Consider the following 20,155-nt stretch of genomic DNA (forward strand, 5'->3'; position numbering starts at 1 on the left):
TTGTTCCTATTCTGTTTTGAGCAGGTACTGACACAGCAAGGTCCCTATTCCTACATATTGAAATCTTTAGGAAGCAAAAAAAAAAAAAAAAAACCCAGGTCAGCCTTTCCTACAGGTAAAGACTGGAAGGACAGGCTTATCCTGCGCTGGGGCATCAGGAGTGGCCAAGCCCTTACCTGTATCTTTTCCCAGATGACCAAGGTAACTAGCCTTGAGCAACAGTTCTTTTAAGTATGCAACCAACCTGTTATTGAAACACTTTCCCTCTTGGATTATTTGATCTTATATTATTATCCTTTCATTCATTTATCAAAAAATTACTGAGCATCTACTAGATACCAAAAATCTGTTCCTCTCTCTTTTACTTCTTATTTCTTTACTACTCTTCATTCTCTGCCCTATCACTCCCAGGCACCCTTACTCAGACCCAGCACTACTCTTCTCTCTCTATACACACACACACACACAGGCACACACAGGAGATATATATAATCTTATTCTTCAAAAAAGTATATCAGTTTACGAGGTTCATGTAGCCTTTAGGCTAATATCTCCCAACCAGTATATCCTACACATAGAGACGGAAGAGGGGGTTAGAGGGTCTGTAAGGTCTTAAACTTCTGTCACTGCTATGCCTCATTGATCATCCCTTCTCACTCTTTCCTGCTGGCACCTCTTCCTCTAGGGAGTATTAGGTTTTGAAATTTTGTCTTTCCTGAATTTGTCTTTTTACTCTATATTCTTAAAATTTCAGCTCCCTCTATCAGTCTCAAGCTTAAGTTGAATTTCTTTCTATTCTTGCTCCTTCTATACTTTAGGTGTTCATGGAGTCTGTCACTCTAACTTTAGATAACTCCTCTTCTTCCTTAAAGTTCTATTCCTTAAGAAGTCTTTGTTCTTTTCCCTAAACTAGGTTAGACAGCTCTGCCACGTGACTTCATTGCACCCTGTCCTTTCTTTTGAAAAAGAAAAGTAGTCATCATCTCATGATCTGTTCAACAGCTGTCTTGTCCAACAGACCAGGGGTAAACAATAGCCCATGGGTCAAACCTAGCCCCGCTGCATCTCCTATTGGAACCTAAACACACTCTCTTATTTATGATTATTGATGACTGCTTTCGCATTTCAATGGCAAAGTTGAGTAGTTGTGAGAGGCCATATAGTGTGAAAACCGCAAATATTTATTATCTGTCCCCCTAGTTTGCCAAATGCTGCATTAGACTATAAGCACAATGAAAACTGAAATCATGCCTGTTGTTCTCATTTCTATATTCCCAGCACCTAGAGTAATGCCAGACACATAAGTATTTCTGGACTAACTGTGTTTCAGTCTCGAGCTTTAACCTATCTTGTCAGGGATACAAAAGAGATCACATTAATTGGCCTGTGTTTATAACATTATAATCACTGCTTATCCAGACAATGATTGTACTGTTCTAGTCCAAGGGGGGGAAACAGAAATTAACCAAATAATTAACAAATGAATAGATTATTACAACCAGAGTTAAGTGATATGGAGAAAAGGAACACTGTGCAATTAGAATATATAACGGAAAACCATAACCACATATAAAGTTTGGGAAGACTTCCTGGAGGAAGTGACTTTAGACCTGAAATCTAGAGTGAACTAACTGGGCAAAAAGAGGTGGAGATAAGGAACATGACATGTCACAGGAATTGATGTTCTTGTCCAATAATAAATTATAAAGTAAGTTCCTTGAAAAGTTAAGGGTAGGATCCAAAATGGAGCAAATGCTCAGTGGGATACTTATAATAATGTAAAATTTGAAACACTCTGTTGTTGGCCTACTGTGGGAAAGTGGTAAACTGTCATTATGCCCATAGCACAGTATATTCTGCATCCATTAAAGTAATGGATATGAAGAATTTTAATTTGTATGGAAAATGCTTCCCTATAATGTAAAGTAAAAAAAGTGGGACATTGTTTCCACTAAGAAATATATTCACAGAAAAATGTTCTAGAAGAAAAATGGACTAAAATGTTAATTATAACTGCCTCTGGGTGGGATTGAGTATCCTATATTTTCTTTATGGTTTTCTGTATTTCCTATGCTTTGCATTTAAAACCTTTAAGGTTAGAAAAATACATTTTATTGAGGAAATAAATGTAAGTGTTGTTCTATATCTACACCTTTGAGGGTAGTCTTTCCTCAACTCTGGAATGAGGATATAAAATGAGGATCAAAACCCAGGAGAGTTCACTGTTGGTAAAAAAGATTATCAGTGGAAGTTTTCCTAGAATGTGATTTAACCTGTAGTTATAAAAGGGCAGTGGGGACAATGGAGCCACAGAAAACTACCTGATATGCTGTTCTATACAGACACCTTGCTTCCGAGACTCTGTACCTTATTTAAATAGAGAACTTAATCTAACCTTACTCCACGTGCATTTGGTCTCTTCCTGGCTAGCCATAATCCATCAGAAATGCTCTGGTTTCAATTCTGGGAATGTCATTTAAATGAAGGTCTTGGAGACCTCAGGCATGAGCTCTAATATTACTCTATTTTGAAAGCTGCTTTTATTTTTTGTTCCTCAAACATCATCTTTAATTTATAGGTCTATTGGTCTCTCTCTTAAAACTATTACTGCTAATTTATGGAAGTGGGTGAATTGAGAGTTGTTTTTAAAAAGTTTTGCTTCTTCCTGTAACTGCAATAAGAAGATAAGAACAGAAATTCTCCCTACAATGATTAATTTGACTTCCCTTTAGTTTTTAAAAAAGAAATAAAACCCCACTATTTTTTTTAAAATTTTTTATTTTTTGTAAACATATATTTTTATCCCCAGGGGTACAGGTCTGTGAATCGCCAGGTTTACACACTTCACAGCACTCACCAAAGCACATACCCTCCCCTATGTCCATAACCCCACCCCCCTTCTCCCAACCCCCCTCCCCCCAGCAACCCTCAGTTTGTTTTGTGAGATTAAGAGTCACTTATGTAAAACCCCACTATTTTGGTTAAAATATACTTTATTAACCATTCAGGCAATACGCATTTGTGTGCTTATCTTACACCCAGGCAGGCGCTATGAATCCACTGGGGGAAACCTGCATGAGGCCTTTGGAGAGTCTGTAGTTGCTAGCAATTGCCTCCAGAGTTTGCCATTCAGGGCTTCCAAATCCCATGGGGTGGTGGTTGGTGGGTTTTGAGTTTCTTTTCCATCATGGTTTCACAGAGGCAATGCAGTACATAAAGGGCTGAGTAAAAATTTCCTTTGGACTAGATCAGGGCTTTTCAGCTTGGCACTACTGACATTTTGGGTCAGATAATTCTCTCCGTTATGGGGCTGTCCTATGCATTGTAAGATATGTAGCTGCATCCTTGGTCTCTTACCTACTTGATACAGGTAGCAGTCCTTCAGATGTGATAACCAAAAATGTCTCAGACATTTTACCAAATGTCCCCCGGGGGTGGAAGGAACAAATAATTTACCTTGACTTTCACTGAACTTACTAGAAAACAAACAAAAACAAACAAATGATTGAATAAGAAAATACAAATTATACCAGATCACTATGCCCTCCTGACTCATGGGATATTCTCTAGATTAGTAATGAATGGAAAGACACTGACTAGACAGTCCATTTCCAACAACAGAAATGACTAGCATATGACCCTACTCAGAAGATTCTCTACAGTAAGGGAGTAAAAGTAATAGATCTGGAGTTAGAAGGCTTGGGTTCTCGCTAAATAGCTTCATTTCTTTGGGCCTCAGTTTCCTGATCTATAAAATGGAAGTGTAGCAGGAAAGCAGTAGAGAGAGTTGTAAATAGATCTAATTTTTAAATTCAATATATGCTAAAGTTCTAGTCTAGCCACTATACATGGGGCTAGTATAGAAAAGATAAAAAGACGGGGTCCTTTCTTTCAAGGAGATTATATTCCAGTATAATGGCAGACTAATAAACAAGTACAATAATCTAACAGAAGCATGAACCAAAAAAAGTGGAAGCCTGGAAAGAACACCTAAATTTGTTTGGGGGAAATCAGGGAGACCTTTACAAGGGAAGTGGCAATTTAACTAAAACTTGGAAGATGAATAAAAATTTTGGTACGAGACAAGAAGAGGGAAGATATTCCAGTTAGAAAGGCAAAAGCAGAGAAATATGATGCTTTAAAAAATGTATATTGAAGGAACTATAGGTACTCCAGTGGTGCTAAAGGATATACGAAAAAGGTGAAATGACTCTTATAATGTAGCTGACAATTTAAAATTTAAAATATGTGATAGGCAACCCTTGCTTTAGTGTAGTAAGTTTAGAGGAGAATGAGCCAAGAGTGACTACTTTTGAGCCAATCAAGTGACTACTGCTATAGTCCACCTATAGGTAGTGAAAGCCTACAGAAGGTCAATTATGTGCACAGGAGAGGGGAATATTCAGAGAATACTGAATATTCAAGACTTCCCAAGTCTTGAAGTCAGAATGTTGGAGGGATTCTAGAATAAGACAGAGCACTTTTTGTATGTGCAATAGTTCATTTGATCCCTATAATAAGCCTAATAGTGACGGAAAGCAGTCCAATATGCTAAAAATTAATGTGCCAAAGAATCAGGCAGTTAAATTTGCCAAATACTTGTTTTACAGAAAATTCACTTTAATTTTATTTAACAAACACATTCTTTGGTAAAATTACTTCTTTGGTGAATTGGCTTTGGAAAAACGACTTACAACCTAAGGTAATGCACAACTGTCCTCATTTTGTTGTGGAGAAAACAGGTTCAGCATTAGCAAAGGCAAGGCCAGGTCTATAGAGCCAGAGCTTTTCATCTCTACACAGCTAATAATAGTATAGGGATAAAGAAAACAAATGATTTAGAATATCTTGTTTCAGCTCTAATTTGTTATGATGTTAATATACTTAAATCAAGAACCAAAACTTAAAAAAAAAAAATTAGAGACACAATGAAACTCAGTTCAAAATCTATTATTAACATATATTATTAACATATAATTATTAGCCCCAGGGGTACAGGTCTGTGAATCGCCAGGTTTACCACTTCATAGCACATACCTTCCCCAATGTCCAAACCCCACCACCCTCTCCCTACTCCCCTCCCCCTGGCAATCCTCAGTTTATTTTGTGATATTAAGAGTCTCTTATGGTTTGCCTTCAAAACCTATTTGAGTACCACAGCTTTTTATGGCAACTTCCTTAATTTTTCTTGAGAGCTTTTTAAATTTTTCTCCCTTCAGCCAATTGATGAAGATAATGACAGTGGGACAGTTCTCTTTACTTTTCTGTAGTTCTCTCCTCTTTTTCTTAACTACCAGAAATTGCCAGCTATCTGGAGTCAGCTGCTATTTATATCCATGTGACACATAAAACCCACTGATCACTTTTAAACTTTCATCCCAAATATCTGTTTCATCACCAGTGCAGATAGTATTATTTCCCTGACAAGGGGGAAAAGGTCACCGTAATTCTGTTGTCTCAGGTATGCGACTTCTGAAATCTTTTAAACTCAACTCTGTATTTTTTCCCTGCTTGAGAATCACTAGCAAAAACTGCACATGACCTTTCTTGGATCTGTAATGACCACGGTTCCCAGCCGCAGACAGTGGAGTGCACTCCAGGAATTCAGTGGAGAGTAGTAACTCCTCTTGGGGGGCATTTTTGCCAAGACTAGCATGGAGTACCCAGGGGCCAGGGATGTTAAATATGCAGTACAATGTAGAATTGTTTCATCTAACATATCAGGAGAAGCCCCTTGAGAAACACTGAGCTCAAGGTCAACACCAGGGGCATGCAAACTGTGCAGTTCTACAGGGTACAGCGCTTGGTTTAGAGTTCTGCAGTCACCATTTTGAAAATCTTCATACATTTATGTTTGAACATCTGTTTTATAAATGAAGTCCAGGGTACAGTGGATCACACATTCAAGCAGATCATACATTCTTTCTTGGCCCCTGTTTGCCTATAGTCTTCATGGTGTGTCATAAACACAGGATTTGATGGACCTATGAGGTGTAGGAACTCAGGGAGTCACAATGATGACAAGGCAAGTGTATTACATCTATGGCTGACTTAGTGGACAGTTCCTAAATGTTACGCTCTCCATTCGAACCAGAGCTTGCTTCAGATGCGAAAAGAAGGCAATGGCATCCTAAAAAATACAAGTGACAGAAGAACCCCATCATACCTTTCTTACTAGTGTGTGTTACTTACCCATATTACCATTTATACTGAAAATGATGACAGAGAAGGAAGGGGGAAGGTAAGGTAATCCATGGTCCTTTCCTTTTGGGCCTTCCATACTCAAATTGGTAGGTAGAATGTGTGCATATCAAGAAGGGAAATAAAAACAGTGGAGTTGGTTCTGTGCAGCATTTACACTGTTCTGATAAGCACAGAATGCATAAGCATGTATAAACTAGGAAATATGAATTGTGTAATTTTGGTGATTCTATGTATGAGTTAAATGCTTTTATATTTGCATTTATAAATGGCATTACACAAAATAAAGATGAATGGTAAAATTCATTCTAATAATTTAAAATTCTAATTTTTCTTTACTTAGAATGACATTAAAAAGCAAATAAAAAAATCATTACAAGTCAAGGGAGAGATGACAGAAGAAAGAAAAAGCTTTATATCTTAGTAAGTATAATGGCACTTTTTTCTTGCTTTTTCAACAAGGGACTCTACATTTTTCATTTTACTCTGGGCTGAGCAAATTACGTACCTGGCCGTGACTGAGCTAGTTTAAGCAGAAACGGATTAAAGGACAGTGTTTAGCTTACAGTTCTCTTGACAGAAGCAGGCTTGGATAATACTTAGCTAGAAACAACATCCAGGAAAAACCAAACCAAACCAGGAAGAACACTCATCCCATAACACAGGGTTATTCTACGGAAACTCATCCCAACACCGCCAGCCAGTCAGCACCTATCAGTCTAAAAATGGATGTGAGAACTCTTCCCCAAGCTACTCAGAAGAACCAAATATCACCACCACGGTGTTAGTCAGAAAATCCCACCTCCCTGAGTGTAGTTGAGGCATCACGTTGCTCACCTTCACCTAAGACTTGAATGGGTGCATCTGATATTGGAAATTAGGTCAAAGGTACTGATATGCTGAAGCCGGCTATTGATTGTTAGCATCATTTCCAACTAATTCCACATTCGGTGAAGTCATTTTGGTAGCTTGGGAGTAGTCGTGCCATGAAGATTGGCCAATGCTATGAATCAGTTTTTCCCTCCCCCAGCCATTAGTAAACATTGACCAGCACACCGTCATCGAGCTGCAAGCAGCACTCCAGCTGCAAGGGAGTCTAGAAATTGTAGTTTTTAATTTTCTAGCTTCTAAAGTGCAGGAAAGCAAGCTAGAAGGGGATTGGATGAGTTTTGGGTAAGCCATCCTATAACTTGATTATGGCAGCCATTGCCTTCTGTTCTGGATTATAAATTGCTATAGGCAATTTATATATATAAAATTTATATATAGCTATATATATAAGTTTATATATAAACATTTATAAATTTTTAAATTGCTAATAGGCAGGGCGCCTGGGTGGCTCAGTGGGTTAGGCCGCTGCCTTCGGCTCAGGTCGTGATCTCGGGGTCCTGGGATCGAGTCCCGCATCGGGCTCTCTGCTCAGCGGGGAGCCTGCTTCCCTCTCTCTCTCTCTCTGCCTGCCTCTCCATCTACTTGTGATTTCTCTCTGTCAAATAAATAAATAAAATCTTTAAAAAAAAAAATAAATAAATTGCTAATAGGCAAATACTAATAGACATTCAACAGTAGTACAGTAGTACAGAGTTTGGAGAGGTTTTTACCAAAAGCATGACATGATGAGTATAGGTCACTAGACTTAAAGAGATAAAATGTCAACTGAGATAACTAAAATACATTTTTATGATGCTAGACTATATACTCTGTAAGAGTAGGGACCATGTCTGTTTTGTCTCACTATATCTCAAATCAACCAGGAAAAAGAAGCCATTCAACGGTAACAACAACAAATACCTAAGGATATAGAGAGTTCAATTTTGGCATTTCTATTATTCTGTGTAGATAAGAAAACCGCAAATGATTTTATTGACTCCTTTTAGAGGGGCTAAACCTTTGGATGTCAACAGTTTATGATGATGCATTTACATATGTATCTCATTTGATCCTGTACCATTCTGAGAAGTTAAAACAGAAATTACTATCCATTTCATAGATGAGGAAACAAACTCCAAAAAGTAAAGTGATCTTTCCAAATTAATTTAGCTAGTAAATGACGGTTTAAAATCTTTATTTCCTGACTCAAAATTACAGAACTCTTTCTTACTTATACATTTGATAGTGATTAATTAGGGAAGTATTGTCAGATTTCCAATTCGAGCATCAGCTTAAACTCAATTACATGCAGTGGACAAAATATCCTAATTTTATGCAGCAAATGTTTTTCTTCAAGAGTGAACATTCTTTCCTTGGCGTTTTGGAAAGATTTGAATTGTGGTTGCAATTGTCTTTTCTTTGTCAATGATGTTGATTCAAGAGGTAGGGGGAAGGAAACCCTGTTCTAGAAATAGCTAATCCATAAAATTTGATGGTTTTATCTTTTTCTAGTTAGGAATAGTATAATTTAAATATTATGGATGTATTTGGATTATAATATAGTACAGGGACACTCAATTTTATATTACTTTAGAATCATGAACGGTGGGTGAGGTTGCTAATACAGATTTCCAGGCCTCATCCCTAAAAATGTGACTAAGAGCCAAAATATTAAAATTCAAAACTCCAGTGCCATACAATATTATAAGAATCACTGGTGTCATGCATCTGATATTCAGCGTGTACAAAAAATTTTACGAGAAAATGCACTTTAGCACAGTAATGCTATTTTAAAATCACTTCCATAGCCCTCTAAAACTTAAATCAATTTAAGAGATTCGCCTCTTAAAAATATTATGTAATTTCCTGTGTATTACAAATCTTGCTACCTATGTTTATTAGAAGCACGCTCTGAGGTTGAAAACTGCAGGCTAATTTACTGTGGTAATCAGCCTCAAATCCCTTGGAGCATAAATTCTTATTAGCATTATATGTTATGGAATTTATAGACAGCTTCTTACCAGCGATCTGTCCCTTTGAGCCTTTTGATTTTCCTATTTGAAGAACCACAATGGTTCCAAATGACGATCTCTCACGCCACTTAAAATACATGGCAACCTACCAAACATTAAAATACACCTGTATCATAAATAAGTGTGAATGATCTATTAGGGTAGGTTGGAAATTACCGTCAAAAGTTCTTTATTCAGTGTCATATTTCGAACTGGAAACCATGGTTTCTGCTTCCTACTGCTTAAAATCTTTTTGTTGGGAAGAAACCCTTCTCTGGTTTTGTTAAGTGAAACTCTCGTTCCACGAGGAGGAAACAGAGGTCCGAAGAAACCAAATTATTTGGCCAAGGTCACACCCTATATTAGTGACCCAAGTCAGACAAAAAACCGCCTTGGTTCCAATACGATGGTCAACCCAGCTGCTCTGTTAATACCACCCCCCCCCCCCGATTTCACAACTGCACTCCTATCTATCCTCCCCACTTTTTGGATAAAGTTTTTTTTTTTTTTTAACAGTCTTTCCCCACCTCCTTTTGCTTTTATGCCTTTGGGTAAAACCTCACACAAACAGTTAATGAATAACACTGGGTATCCACATCTAACGCGGTGACTTTCACGGACCTCTTTTTTTTTTTTGGCGGAACATTTCTCTGAAAGGCTCTTAATCCTGGATTCTGCCGGGGGAGGGAGAAGGGGAGGGAGGTCACCCAGGGCGGACAAGTCCTAACATGTACACGCGCGCGCTCGGGACGCAGCCTGCAGAGCCAAAGAGGAAACCAAGGAAGGATCTATTAGGGCGGGAGAAAAACATCGTGCTGGGAAATCCCTGAGCACGGATCCGCCAAGCCCTAGCAACGCTAAGCAGAGCCGAGCGCGAATAAATCCCTTTTAGTGGCCAAGCGCAGACACTGCAGCACCGCGTAGTGGGAGGGGCTCGGCGGCTCGAGCCTCACGATCGGGAGGGAGCGCCCGGGCCGCCCTTTTATAGGCCGGAGCCCGCGCTCGCGCGCCCCCGCCCCTCGCACCGCCCCCGGGCCACGCGCGGAGCCGCGGCGATACCTGAGAAGGGCCGGCTGCGTCCGCGCCCCGCCCCGCCCGTTCCGCCGCCCGCCCGCCCTCCCGCGAGGCCGCGGCGGCACGAGATCTGCGCCTCGCCTCCCTCCCCCCGCGGGCGGGTTTTCTTACCTTTTAAAAAGCCGTCTCCGCGACTGCCCCCGCCTCCTCCGCAGGATGTGAAATGGCGGTCGGCTAGGCGAGCGCGAGCACCGCAGCTCCGGCCAATCCGGCCTAGCCGCCAAAACGGCCCCGAACACTGGCGGCCCCACTCCCCCAAGCCGCTGGGAGCCCATCCATGACATCGGCGCTCCGCCGCCCCCCCCGCCCCACTGCCCCCACCCAGGTGGCCGTGCCCACCGGCCGAGTTATCGATTCTCCGCGCCAGGCGCGGACCCCGCTTTCCACCAGCCTCCTCCCTCGCTGCGAGCCTGGGGGAGGGGGAGAAAACACCTTCTCGGCCCCCACCCGGGTGTCCCGCTCGGGTGCCCGTCCCGCTCCCTCCCTTTCCCGCCGCGTCCCCTCCCCCAGCTACTCGCCGCCCTCCGCCACACACACAACCCCCTTCTCCCCTCCCCCAGTGGTTGCGTCCGTGACATCATCATCATGGCAACAAGAGCTGCAGCCTGGGACCGAGGAGCCCGTGTGATTCCCGGCGGCGGCGGCAGTGGCGGCAGCACCAGCACCGACGAAAGCGCCAGGGCTTCTCTCCTGTTGCCCCTCGCCGGGTGCTCCTGAGGAGGCGGCGGCAGCAGTGCCCACGCCGCCCCGCCCGCCGCCGCCGCTCACGGTTTCCGTGTGTGCGAGGGGAGGGGGCCGAGCCGAAGCAGGGAGGGGGCGCCGCCGCCGCCGCTGCTGTGGGGCCGTCGCTGCGGAAGAAGCCGCCGCCGCCGCCGCTGCTGCTGCTGCTGCTGCCAGATCGCTCGTGAAGAGGAGGCGGTGGCGGCGGCGGCGAACATGTTTTCAGTGAGGATAGTGACTGCCGACTACTACATGGCCAGCCCGCTGCAGGGGCTGGATATCTGCCAATCCCCCCTCACCCAGGCCCCTGTCAAGAAGGTGCCCGTGGTGCGAGTCTTCGGAGCGACCCCGGCAGGTAAGCGGACGCGGGGCGCGGGCGGGAGCCGGCGGGGCGCCCGGGCTGCCCTCCCGGCGGCGCACACGCGCGCACGCCGCCGGCCTTCGGTGTATCGCTGCCGCCTCTTTCCTCCCCTCCGCCCTCGTCGCCTTTTCCCGGGTGCGTGACAAGAGGCGCAAAAATGTGGGTCCGCGCGAGCGTTGCGCCCCCTCCTCCCCGGACAGGGAGGCGGCGGGCGCCGAGTGTTTACAGCGCGTGCGGCGGTCGGGAGCCGGGTCGGGACTCCCCGTCTCAGGCCGGGGGGGAAGCGAGCGCCCGCGAACCGCGCTCTGACCCAGGACGATGGGCCAGGTGGCCGCGCCATGTCCTCCGTGAACCGGTTCACAGAGCCCCGCTCTGAGCTCTGTCGCTGGTGGGACTGCGGACACCCCCCTCTCCACCCCCTTACCCCCACCCCCTCCGCGTCTCCCAAATGTCCTTTCTGGAAATGGCTTTAAGAGGAAGGAGTAAGTGTCAGCGCTCTGTGTTCAGTCTCTCCTCCTCGCGCCCGCGCTCTCCTCTGCCCCTTCCGGAGATGCCGCGGGCTGAAGAGTGGCGCCTAGGGCCAAATAAGCTTTCTCATTGAAGTGACCATGTGGTTCCGCTGTGAGTGCAGGTCGTGACTCCTTGGAGTCTGAGCCGCAGTGTCCGGGGACGGGGCAGCATCCTCAGGTGCATTGGCTGTGAGGGGAACGTGGATCCATGGAAGTAGGAAATGTGCGTTTGTTGCCCACGTAAAACCTCTCACTCAATAGCGTGAATTTCTTAAGAGGCGCGGCTAAACTCAGCAACGCAAACATTTAGAAATGCCCCTATGCTGAGTTGTGGTACTGCATTTTACATTCACGTATCTTTAAAATAAAAACTGTTATTGATGAACGAGTGGGGTGGGGAGACAGCAGTGACAGAAGCTACCTTCTCAAAAGTTCCTAGGGATTTGTGATAATATGAATAGGCAGTGGCCAAATTTACAAGGTTTTGAATTGTGGTTTTCTACATGTCTTGAACTGCCTACGTGAAATAATGGAGCTGCCTCGTAGAAGGGGATGCTCTTACCTCTACTTGTGTGTTGCCCTATGGGATTTTAGATAGCCATTTCCCACTTGATGCTCCTTGCCCTAATCACTATTCATCTTTGGACTACTGTTTCTGTGCACTACCAAGATAATAACCCTTTCTCAGACACAAGCACTCATTTTCAGGCAGTTATCTTTTAATGTAAATTCCCTTTGTTAAAAATTTCTGTGTTGTTAGTGAGGTTTGATACAGTATTCCTTTTTAAAATAATGAGAACGGTTTTGATGGCAGGGACCTGGTGAAATGGGAAATTTGAGTGCTGTTAATTTTATGAAAGTATAACACCTGAAACTTTAGAGGCTGGAAAATAGAGGCAATAAAGTTCTGAAGGATAGATTTTCTGCCCTTTTAAATATATTGGTGCTGTCTTTTGTTTCTAATTGGAATTTCAGTGTAATATACAGTTTGTTCTCACTTCAAGTACAGAGGAAGAATAAGAGTGACGTTGATATAGCTCTGTTGAGACAGGATTTCCGAATTCTAAAGGGACATGCTAATAGGATATTCTGTGGCATTTCTAGGTATTAAAGTTTGCATGGTTTGGATTACTTCTCTAACACATAGTACCCCCTCCTCCGCCAAGTTACTGAGTTTGTGTCCCTGGATGATTTTCAGGCTGTGTTATAGAAAAGTTTTGTTTGTGGAATAGGTGAATTTCACTGTGAACTAGCAGTAATTCTATAAAGTGAGAAAATATTTTTTAAATGATAAAGATGATGAGGTACTTTTGTGTTTTTCAATATAAAAAAAACAGACACGGGGACTACTCTCTGATAAATATTCATTTTTTCCCTTCTCTTACATTAGATTACAAGCCCCCTCCTTTAGAAAAAACTTCAAAAAGTATATTTTGAAATGTAGAATGTAAATGAATATGGATGACTTTTTTTGTACATACATTGAAGGATCGAAGCTTGATACAAAGAAACTGAAACTTAAGATTGTTAAGTATCAGATTGAGTTTACTGTAAGTATAGTTCTCAGTGTCACACATAAAAATTTCCTGTTTCTTCATGTGAAAAAATTTGAAGTCACTGGCATACATTTAGAGCTTAGAGCCTTCAGCAATCAAGCCAGCATTTTTAATGTGTTAGAAACTCCCAGTAAATTTAGTATTAATTAAATGTAAACAAAAACTGTACAATTATTTGCTCCTGGATTCTCTCCCCAAAGACAAGTCCACTTCACCCATTAAAATAAAACTTGAAAATAATTAAAAGGTCAATCTGACTTGGTAAAAATCTGAATGATAGAATTTTTAATGAAGACAGTTCTATTGTTTGGAAGTACTAACTATGTTTATATATTTACTAATTAGTAAAGCAAATTAATGAAAAATAATAACATGATAAAACTATGTTACATAAAGTACCATAAATGTAAGCCTTTCATATTATTAGTTGATTTTGGAAGTCCTCAATTCTTGATTTGGAGAAAAGCTGTTTTTAAACTGAGTTTGTTTTGTAAATGAGTCCTGAAAAATAGCAGAAAAAATTATCTCCCAAATAAAGAGGGCATTTCATATTTGGATTATAAATTCTGAACTGATTGGTTTCTTATGTTTTTACTAGTTCAGTTTTTCTATTCATAAAAAGTATTTTTCTGCTTTAGAAAACAGTCCGGTTGACTTCTGATTGTCCTGTGTTTTGAGGGCATATCCTGAATAATTTAAGAAGTAAATTGTCTTAGGTTTAAAAGTTCTTATATCTTGAGTTGGTGAAATTTGAAAAGGTTTTAAGAAAGTGACATATTCAAATTTGAATGGTAAATCCTGACTGATTTAATCTGTTGTTGACTGAGGATATTGATTCCTGAGAGAATCACTTAAATTTTCTTCATGTGAGTGATGGAATTATTAAAAAAAAAAACAAAAAACAGAAAAACCTCTTCTGCTTTTCTACACGCATTTAAAAATGTCTTGAACATTATTTTGATATAACAGTGTATTAGCAATGTAACAACGTTTCCGTAACTTGTTTTAATGGAAAGAAGTAAGGCTATAAATAACTAAAGCAAGCTGTGTTTTTCACTTAGATTTGAATACAGGTGTGACTGCTCTGGGAATTTACTTCAAATAAAATCCTAAGGCTTCGTCATGAAGACCTGACTCCAGTGGGTCTGGGAGGCTGTCAGGTTTCCACATCCCAACTTTTGCTTAGTTGCTTGATGTAACTCACTTCATGTTGAGTTTAGAATAAACAGAATCATTCTTTCAAAAAGCTTTCCTGCTGAGATGCAGAGTAGGAGTAAATAGAAGAAGAGTGAGAGTGAGATGTTCACACAGCAAGTAATTAAATAAAGTAGGCCAAACAGACTATAGAGGGAGCTGCTTGTCTTTAAGATTACTGTAAGGAACTCTGCCACTCCCCCCTCTAGTCTTCCCTCAGGTAGTAAAAATTTTAGTAGATTGTTCTAGATGCTAACTGTTAAACATGAAATCAAGTTTTTCAACATGAGAAATTGATCATTCTGAAATGCTATATAAATTTATGTAGTTGCTTAATAACATCACCTTTTTGGTAAATTGGATTTTTAACTAAGTTTGAGACTAATACAGTTTTGAAAACCATAGCATTTACGAACAATTCAAATTATAACTAATTTCAACTGATTTCTCTAATAAAACTCTTATTTGTTCATAGTCTTTTTTTTAAGTCATTTAAAAATATTTTAGGATCACATAATATTTATTTATGTAATTACTAGAAAGGTTTTTCAGGAGCACTACTGAGATTTAGTGATTTACTACAAACAAAATTAATGACTTTTTTAGTAGGCATTTGTAGCCCTGAGTGGCATATTTTGTTAGCTTTCTGTATTATATTTGATTTAAAATCACAATTAGTGGATCAGAGAATGAAGCGCAGGACCCTCTTAAATCTAGACGCAGTAGAATCTGGTAATAGTGATTGGGTTCATTCAGTGAACACTTAATGAGAACCTACTATGTATATTGAGCTATTTTTGGTGTCGTTATGAACAACTTTTACTCTCTAGACTCTCACAATATAGGAGAGATGACATCTAAAATGTAAGTCATAGTTTGATTGGAGTATGACAGAAATGTGTGTAAGAAAGCAAGGACTCCAAGGAGGACATGTCAGTGACCAACTAGCAGGCAAAAAGGGGAGTCAGGGAAGGCTTCATGAAGGAAGTATGGATTAAGTCATTTTTAAGGAATTTGAAAATTCTGATAGAGGAACAGATACAAGGTAATTCACAAAGAGAAAACTGCTCTTGGCAGGGCAGCTTGGCAATACATATCATAATCCTTGAAATGTTTTTTGACCCAATAATTATAGTTTTAGGGATTTTAATCTATGAGTGTAAATCTTTTGGCAAATCTGATTATCTTTTGAATCCATCTACTTCTTTTCATTATCCATCACCACCCTAGTCTAAACTACTAGCATTTTTGGATGCATTTACAGTAGCCTCCTAATCTTGGCCTACCCCAATCCACTCTGTTCCCTTCTAATCTGTTTTCTACACTGTAATCAGAGGGATCTTTTCAAAACGCAAACCTGATTATATCACCCTACTACTTGATATGCTTCAGTAGCTTTCCATTGCATTTAGATAAGGACAAAGCTACATGTCTTATGTGGTGGCGTCTACATGTCTTACAAGGTCTTTCATATAGTCTGGCCCCTACCTTTCTATCTAGTCATGGCTTGAGCCATGTTCTTCTTGCCTTGCTCTTTGTGTTCCAGCCATATTGGCCTTATTTCAGTCCCTGTTCTTGCCATGCTCCCTTCCACAATAAGGCCTTTATACCTGCTGTTCCCTCTGCCTAGAATGTTTTTCTTTTTCCTTCACCTAAACTCTGATTTATCTTTCCTCAGGGAAGCCTTCCCTATCATAGACTCTCAAAACTCCATAAGCTCTCCTTCATAACACTTGCTGTAATTGTAATTTTATATATGTTGGAGATTAATGTCTGTTTTTCCCAATAACCTCCATAAATGCTGGTAATGTGTTCATTTTTGCTCACCATTATACAGTCAGTACTTAACCACAGTGCTTGAAAATCAAGCATTTTTGCAAGAATTAATCAGTAGATGATAGTCATCAACAGGGCACAACCTCAGATATTCAACAGTTGGGAAATGGTTACATAAACTGGACATATTCATGTGGTAGAATTTATGTCATTAACATTTTAGAAGAATAAATAATATAGGACTGCTCAGTATGTTATGTGAAAAAATGAGTTTGCACAATAGTCATTTATTAAAATACAGAAAAAGTACATAAATATGTAAAGGTTGGTTATCTCTGAGAGGTGTTTTTTTAATTTTTTAGATTTTCTTACAGAGAGAATGTATTGATTTTGTAATTTGAGAGAAAACTGTGTACAAAATTAATGAAAAACTGGCTTTCTAGGTATATTTCAGAAATACAAGAAAAGAGACTTGAAGTTCATACTGGGCTCCAAAATAAGTATCTGCCCAAATGCATGATTTTATGATGATAGCATTGAACTTGATTATGTAAATTCAATTTAGTAACTGCAGAATGATTCTTACATTAAAGCAAGCCAGTAATTTCTGGCATTTTAAAAAATTACTATTATACCCATTCACATGTAACAGATTTTAATTTTAAAATGTTTTGAAAAGTAGTTCCGTTTTGGCATATAGCAATAATGAAACAGAGTGGAGGCCAGAAATTGACTTAAATATAAATAAAATTTACTTTGTGAAAATGGATGCTACCCTTACCTATTAGTATGGAAAAAATTATTTAATACTGGAAAATAAAAGTTGACTTCCAGTTGAATCAGAAGATTTAAATGTATAAACAAAACAACATAAGATAATTATTTTTAATATAATCTAGGAATGGCAAAGACTTTTCAAAGTATAAAACAGAACTGGAACCTGGTTGGTTATCTTTACAACATAAAAAATAAATTCTGTATTGAGAAAAAAATCAAAGTTAAAAGAAACAGACTAGTAAAACTTACTTGTACACTCTTCACAAAGGCTAATGTCCTCTTAATATACAAAGAGCTCCTAGAAAATGATCTAGTAGACAAAATGAGTGAAGAGAATTCATATGAAAAGGTGTATAATTTTATTTATAAAGGACATGTAAATTAAAGCTACAACATACTGTTTATCATCTATCAAATTAGGAACAATATAACGGAGAGAATGAGAGGAAGGGGAAATGGGCATTCTCATATTGCTGGTGGGAATATAAAATGTTCCATTTTCTATGGAAAGCAATTTGGAAATCATTTTCAAAATTAAAGATATACATATATTTTGATCTAGCAATTTCATTCAAGGATTTTGTCCTCAAATATTTTATATATGTGTTAAATGAACATGTAAGAATATTTGTGGCAGCATTGTTTGTCATTGCAAAAAATTGGAAACAACCTAAACATAAATCAGTTAGGGAAGTGGTTAAGTAGATAATGGTATATCTATTCAATGGAATACTAGGCAACCCTTAAAGTAAAGAAGCAACACATGTTACTACAGTGGTGCCCTGTCTAAGATATATTAAGAGAAAAAAAAGCAACATGTAAGACTCCATGTATGGTATGCTGCCATTTGTGTGGTTTAAAAAGTTATATATATAAAATATATATGTACATGTATGTGTGTATGTATGTAAATATCAAAGGATATGTAAGAGTTTGGTAACAGTGGTTGCCTCCATTGAAGGGAACTGGTGGCCTAGAGGACAAAGGTGAGAGACTGAATTTTTTTTTTTTTTTTTTTTTTTTTAGTATAATGTTTTGTTATTTTGGAATTTTTTTTTTTTTTTTACCATGTACATGTGATACCTATTCAGAGTTAGTGGTGTGTGTTTGTTTTTTAAGTTGTGTTTGAAGGAATTGGTAAAGAGGAGCAAAAACCAAAGGCTGTAATAGTTGTGAGCAGTTATCAAATGATTACTGCAATACTGTTTAATTTTAGATTTTGCTAGAGGTCTTCTAATTCAGAGTTTCGTAGTGATACATGGTTCACTGGAGGGAGGCTCTCGCGGAGTGGGGTCTAAAGGAAGGCTGTGGGGTTCCTTTAAGCAAGTAACATCATGAGCAGTAACCTGAAGTTACTGCTTCTTTGGATATTTTTAGTGCATTAAAGGAGGTGCTTTATTACTTGGAATCTACTTCAGCTCGCCACAGAGTATGCAGCTACCTCTTGTGGAGAAGGGATCATGGAGCTACCATTGGAATTTATATTCTGGGTGCCTGAGGAGCATGTTACACAGCGCTAGGTGTAGCCCAATGACAATGAAAGCACAGGGTAGCAGGGATGTTGATTGCCCTGGGGAGCCCAGCTCTAGGCCTGAATTTCTGTATTCACTGTATTGGATCTCCTAGTCTCATGCATCTGATGTGTTATTTAGCTTCCTGCAAGGTGGCTACCTAATAGTGCATGTATGTTCTGCAAAAATAAACATCACTGTTATTTTAAAATATTATTCCTGATGTGAAAAAGGTTGATTTTGAAATACATTCATATTATTACAAACCTCATTTAAATTTTAATTTTCTTCTATAATTATATAAAGAACATATGATGAATTTTTTTCACCAAGCACCATGTTGATGCTTCCAAATGACCTTCTTGTGCTGAACAAATACTATTTACAATGTGAAAAAGGTTGGGAAAAACTGTTCTGGTCAAATCATTTTCATTTTATATAAAGAGAACTGAAATCTAGATAGGTGAGCTCAGGGATTGGTCCATTGTCCTATAAGTTGACTATGTGGGGTAGGGGTGAAAACTAATGATCTTGACTCTTAACTCTCACTACTTCACACTGTCCCCCCAGACATGAGGGAAAATTGGAAGAAGGCATTGATAATAGAAAGGTGAATATACTGACCCTTGGAAGAATTGTTAGAAGACCTGCATGTACACAGTTTAGAAATCCTTAAGGGCCTACTGTATGTAATAGTGCTTAGAATCTTCCTGTAGAATAGGTTGTAGTGGGATTTGTTTTATGATGAGGTTTAAGGAGGTCGGGGTTAAACAGATTTCAAAGGATGTTATCAGTAGCCCTAGACATTTCAAAGAAATACTCAGCAACTTACTGAGATATGGGATATGGTATGTTGTATGTTACTTTGGTACCTGGCTGCCATTTTAATACCGCAGTGATACTAAATAAGAGAGGAAGGAGTGGGAGTTAAGGTACAGTGAACTTTGGGTAAAATGTGTATAACTTACAGTTTCCAGGTAAGATATAGATAGGGCAGGAGTAGGTGTTTTAGGCAATTAAAACAATTCCACTGTTTAAACATAAAGTAGATACATTTTTGAGACTAAAATTATAAGTAAAAATAAAATCTTCTTAATAACGGTCTAGTTAACCTTTTGGTGTGTTGGTGGTTTTTTTTTGTTGTTTTTTGTTCTTGTTTTTTTTGTCATTTAAGTTTTTCAGATGACCTTCTGTGTTTCTTCTTTAGCTTTTAAAATATTTCATTTTTTTTTTCAGTGAAAAATATTTTGTTGCTTAATTAGTATTGGCAAACTGGACTGTTTTCTGCAGCAGAAATTGAATGTATGCCTAGCAAAGTAAATTCTGAGAAAAAAGGGTAGTAATTGTCATTGTAAATGTTAGGGTTTGGTTTTTTTTTTTTGGTCCAATTCTCTTTTCTTTTTAGACAATAGTTGTGGGAAAAACTAAGAATTTGAGGCCAATTTCCTTGGAGAGTTTTTTAATTTTCTTTGGGCTGAGAGAGCATTTACTATATAAACGATTCAAATAATACAAGAAAGCGTGTTACCTCAAAAGTGCTTGTGTAATAAATAACAATATAACAAGAATTTTCTATTTTTCTTCCATTTATTAC

At 39.4% G+C, this 20,155-nt stretch overlaps 1 protein-coding gene across 3 annotated transcripts in view; it reads left to right on the top strand.

Annotated features, from left to right (window-relative positions):
- The first annotated feature begins 10,728 nt into the window (after window positions 1-10,728).
- REV3L (REV3 like, DNA directed polymerase zeta catalytic subunit) overlaps window positions 10,729-20,155 on the top strand; it is a 182,232-nt gene continuing 172,805 nt past the window's right edge. For 2 of the 3 annotated variants that reach the window (XM_032337983.1, XM_032337984.1), the window contains exon 1: window positions 10,734-11,232. In XM_032337983.1, coding sequence (XP_032193874.1) covers window positions 11,094-11,232 — 139 coding nt within the window. In that variant the 5' untranslated portion in view covers window positions 10,734-11,093. Of the gene's footprint in view, window positions 11,233-20,155 lie in introns of all 3 variants that reach the window. The other variant, XM_032337986.1, reaches the window with a different exon arrangement.

The sequence above is a fragment of the Mustela erminea genome, chromosome 4 (genome assembly GCF_009829155.1).
Source record: "Mustela erminea isolate mMusErm1 chromosome 4, mMusErm1.Pri, whole genome shotgun sequence".
NCBI classification, from domain to species: domain Eukaryota; kingdom Metazoa; phylum Chordata; class Mammalia; order Carnivora; family Mustelidae; genus Mustela; species Mustela erminea.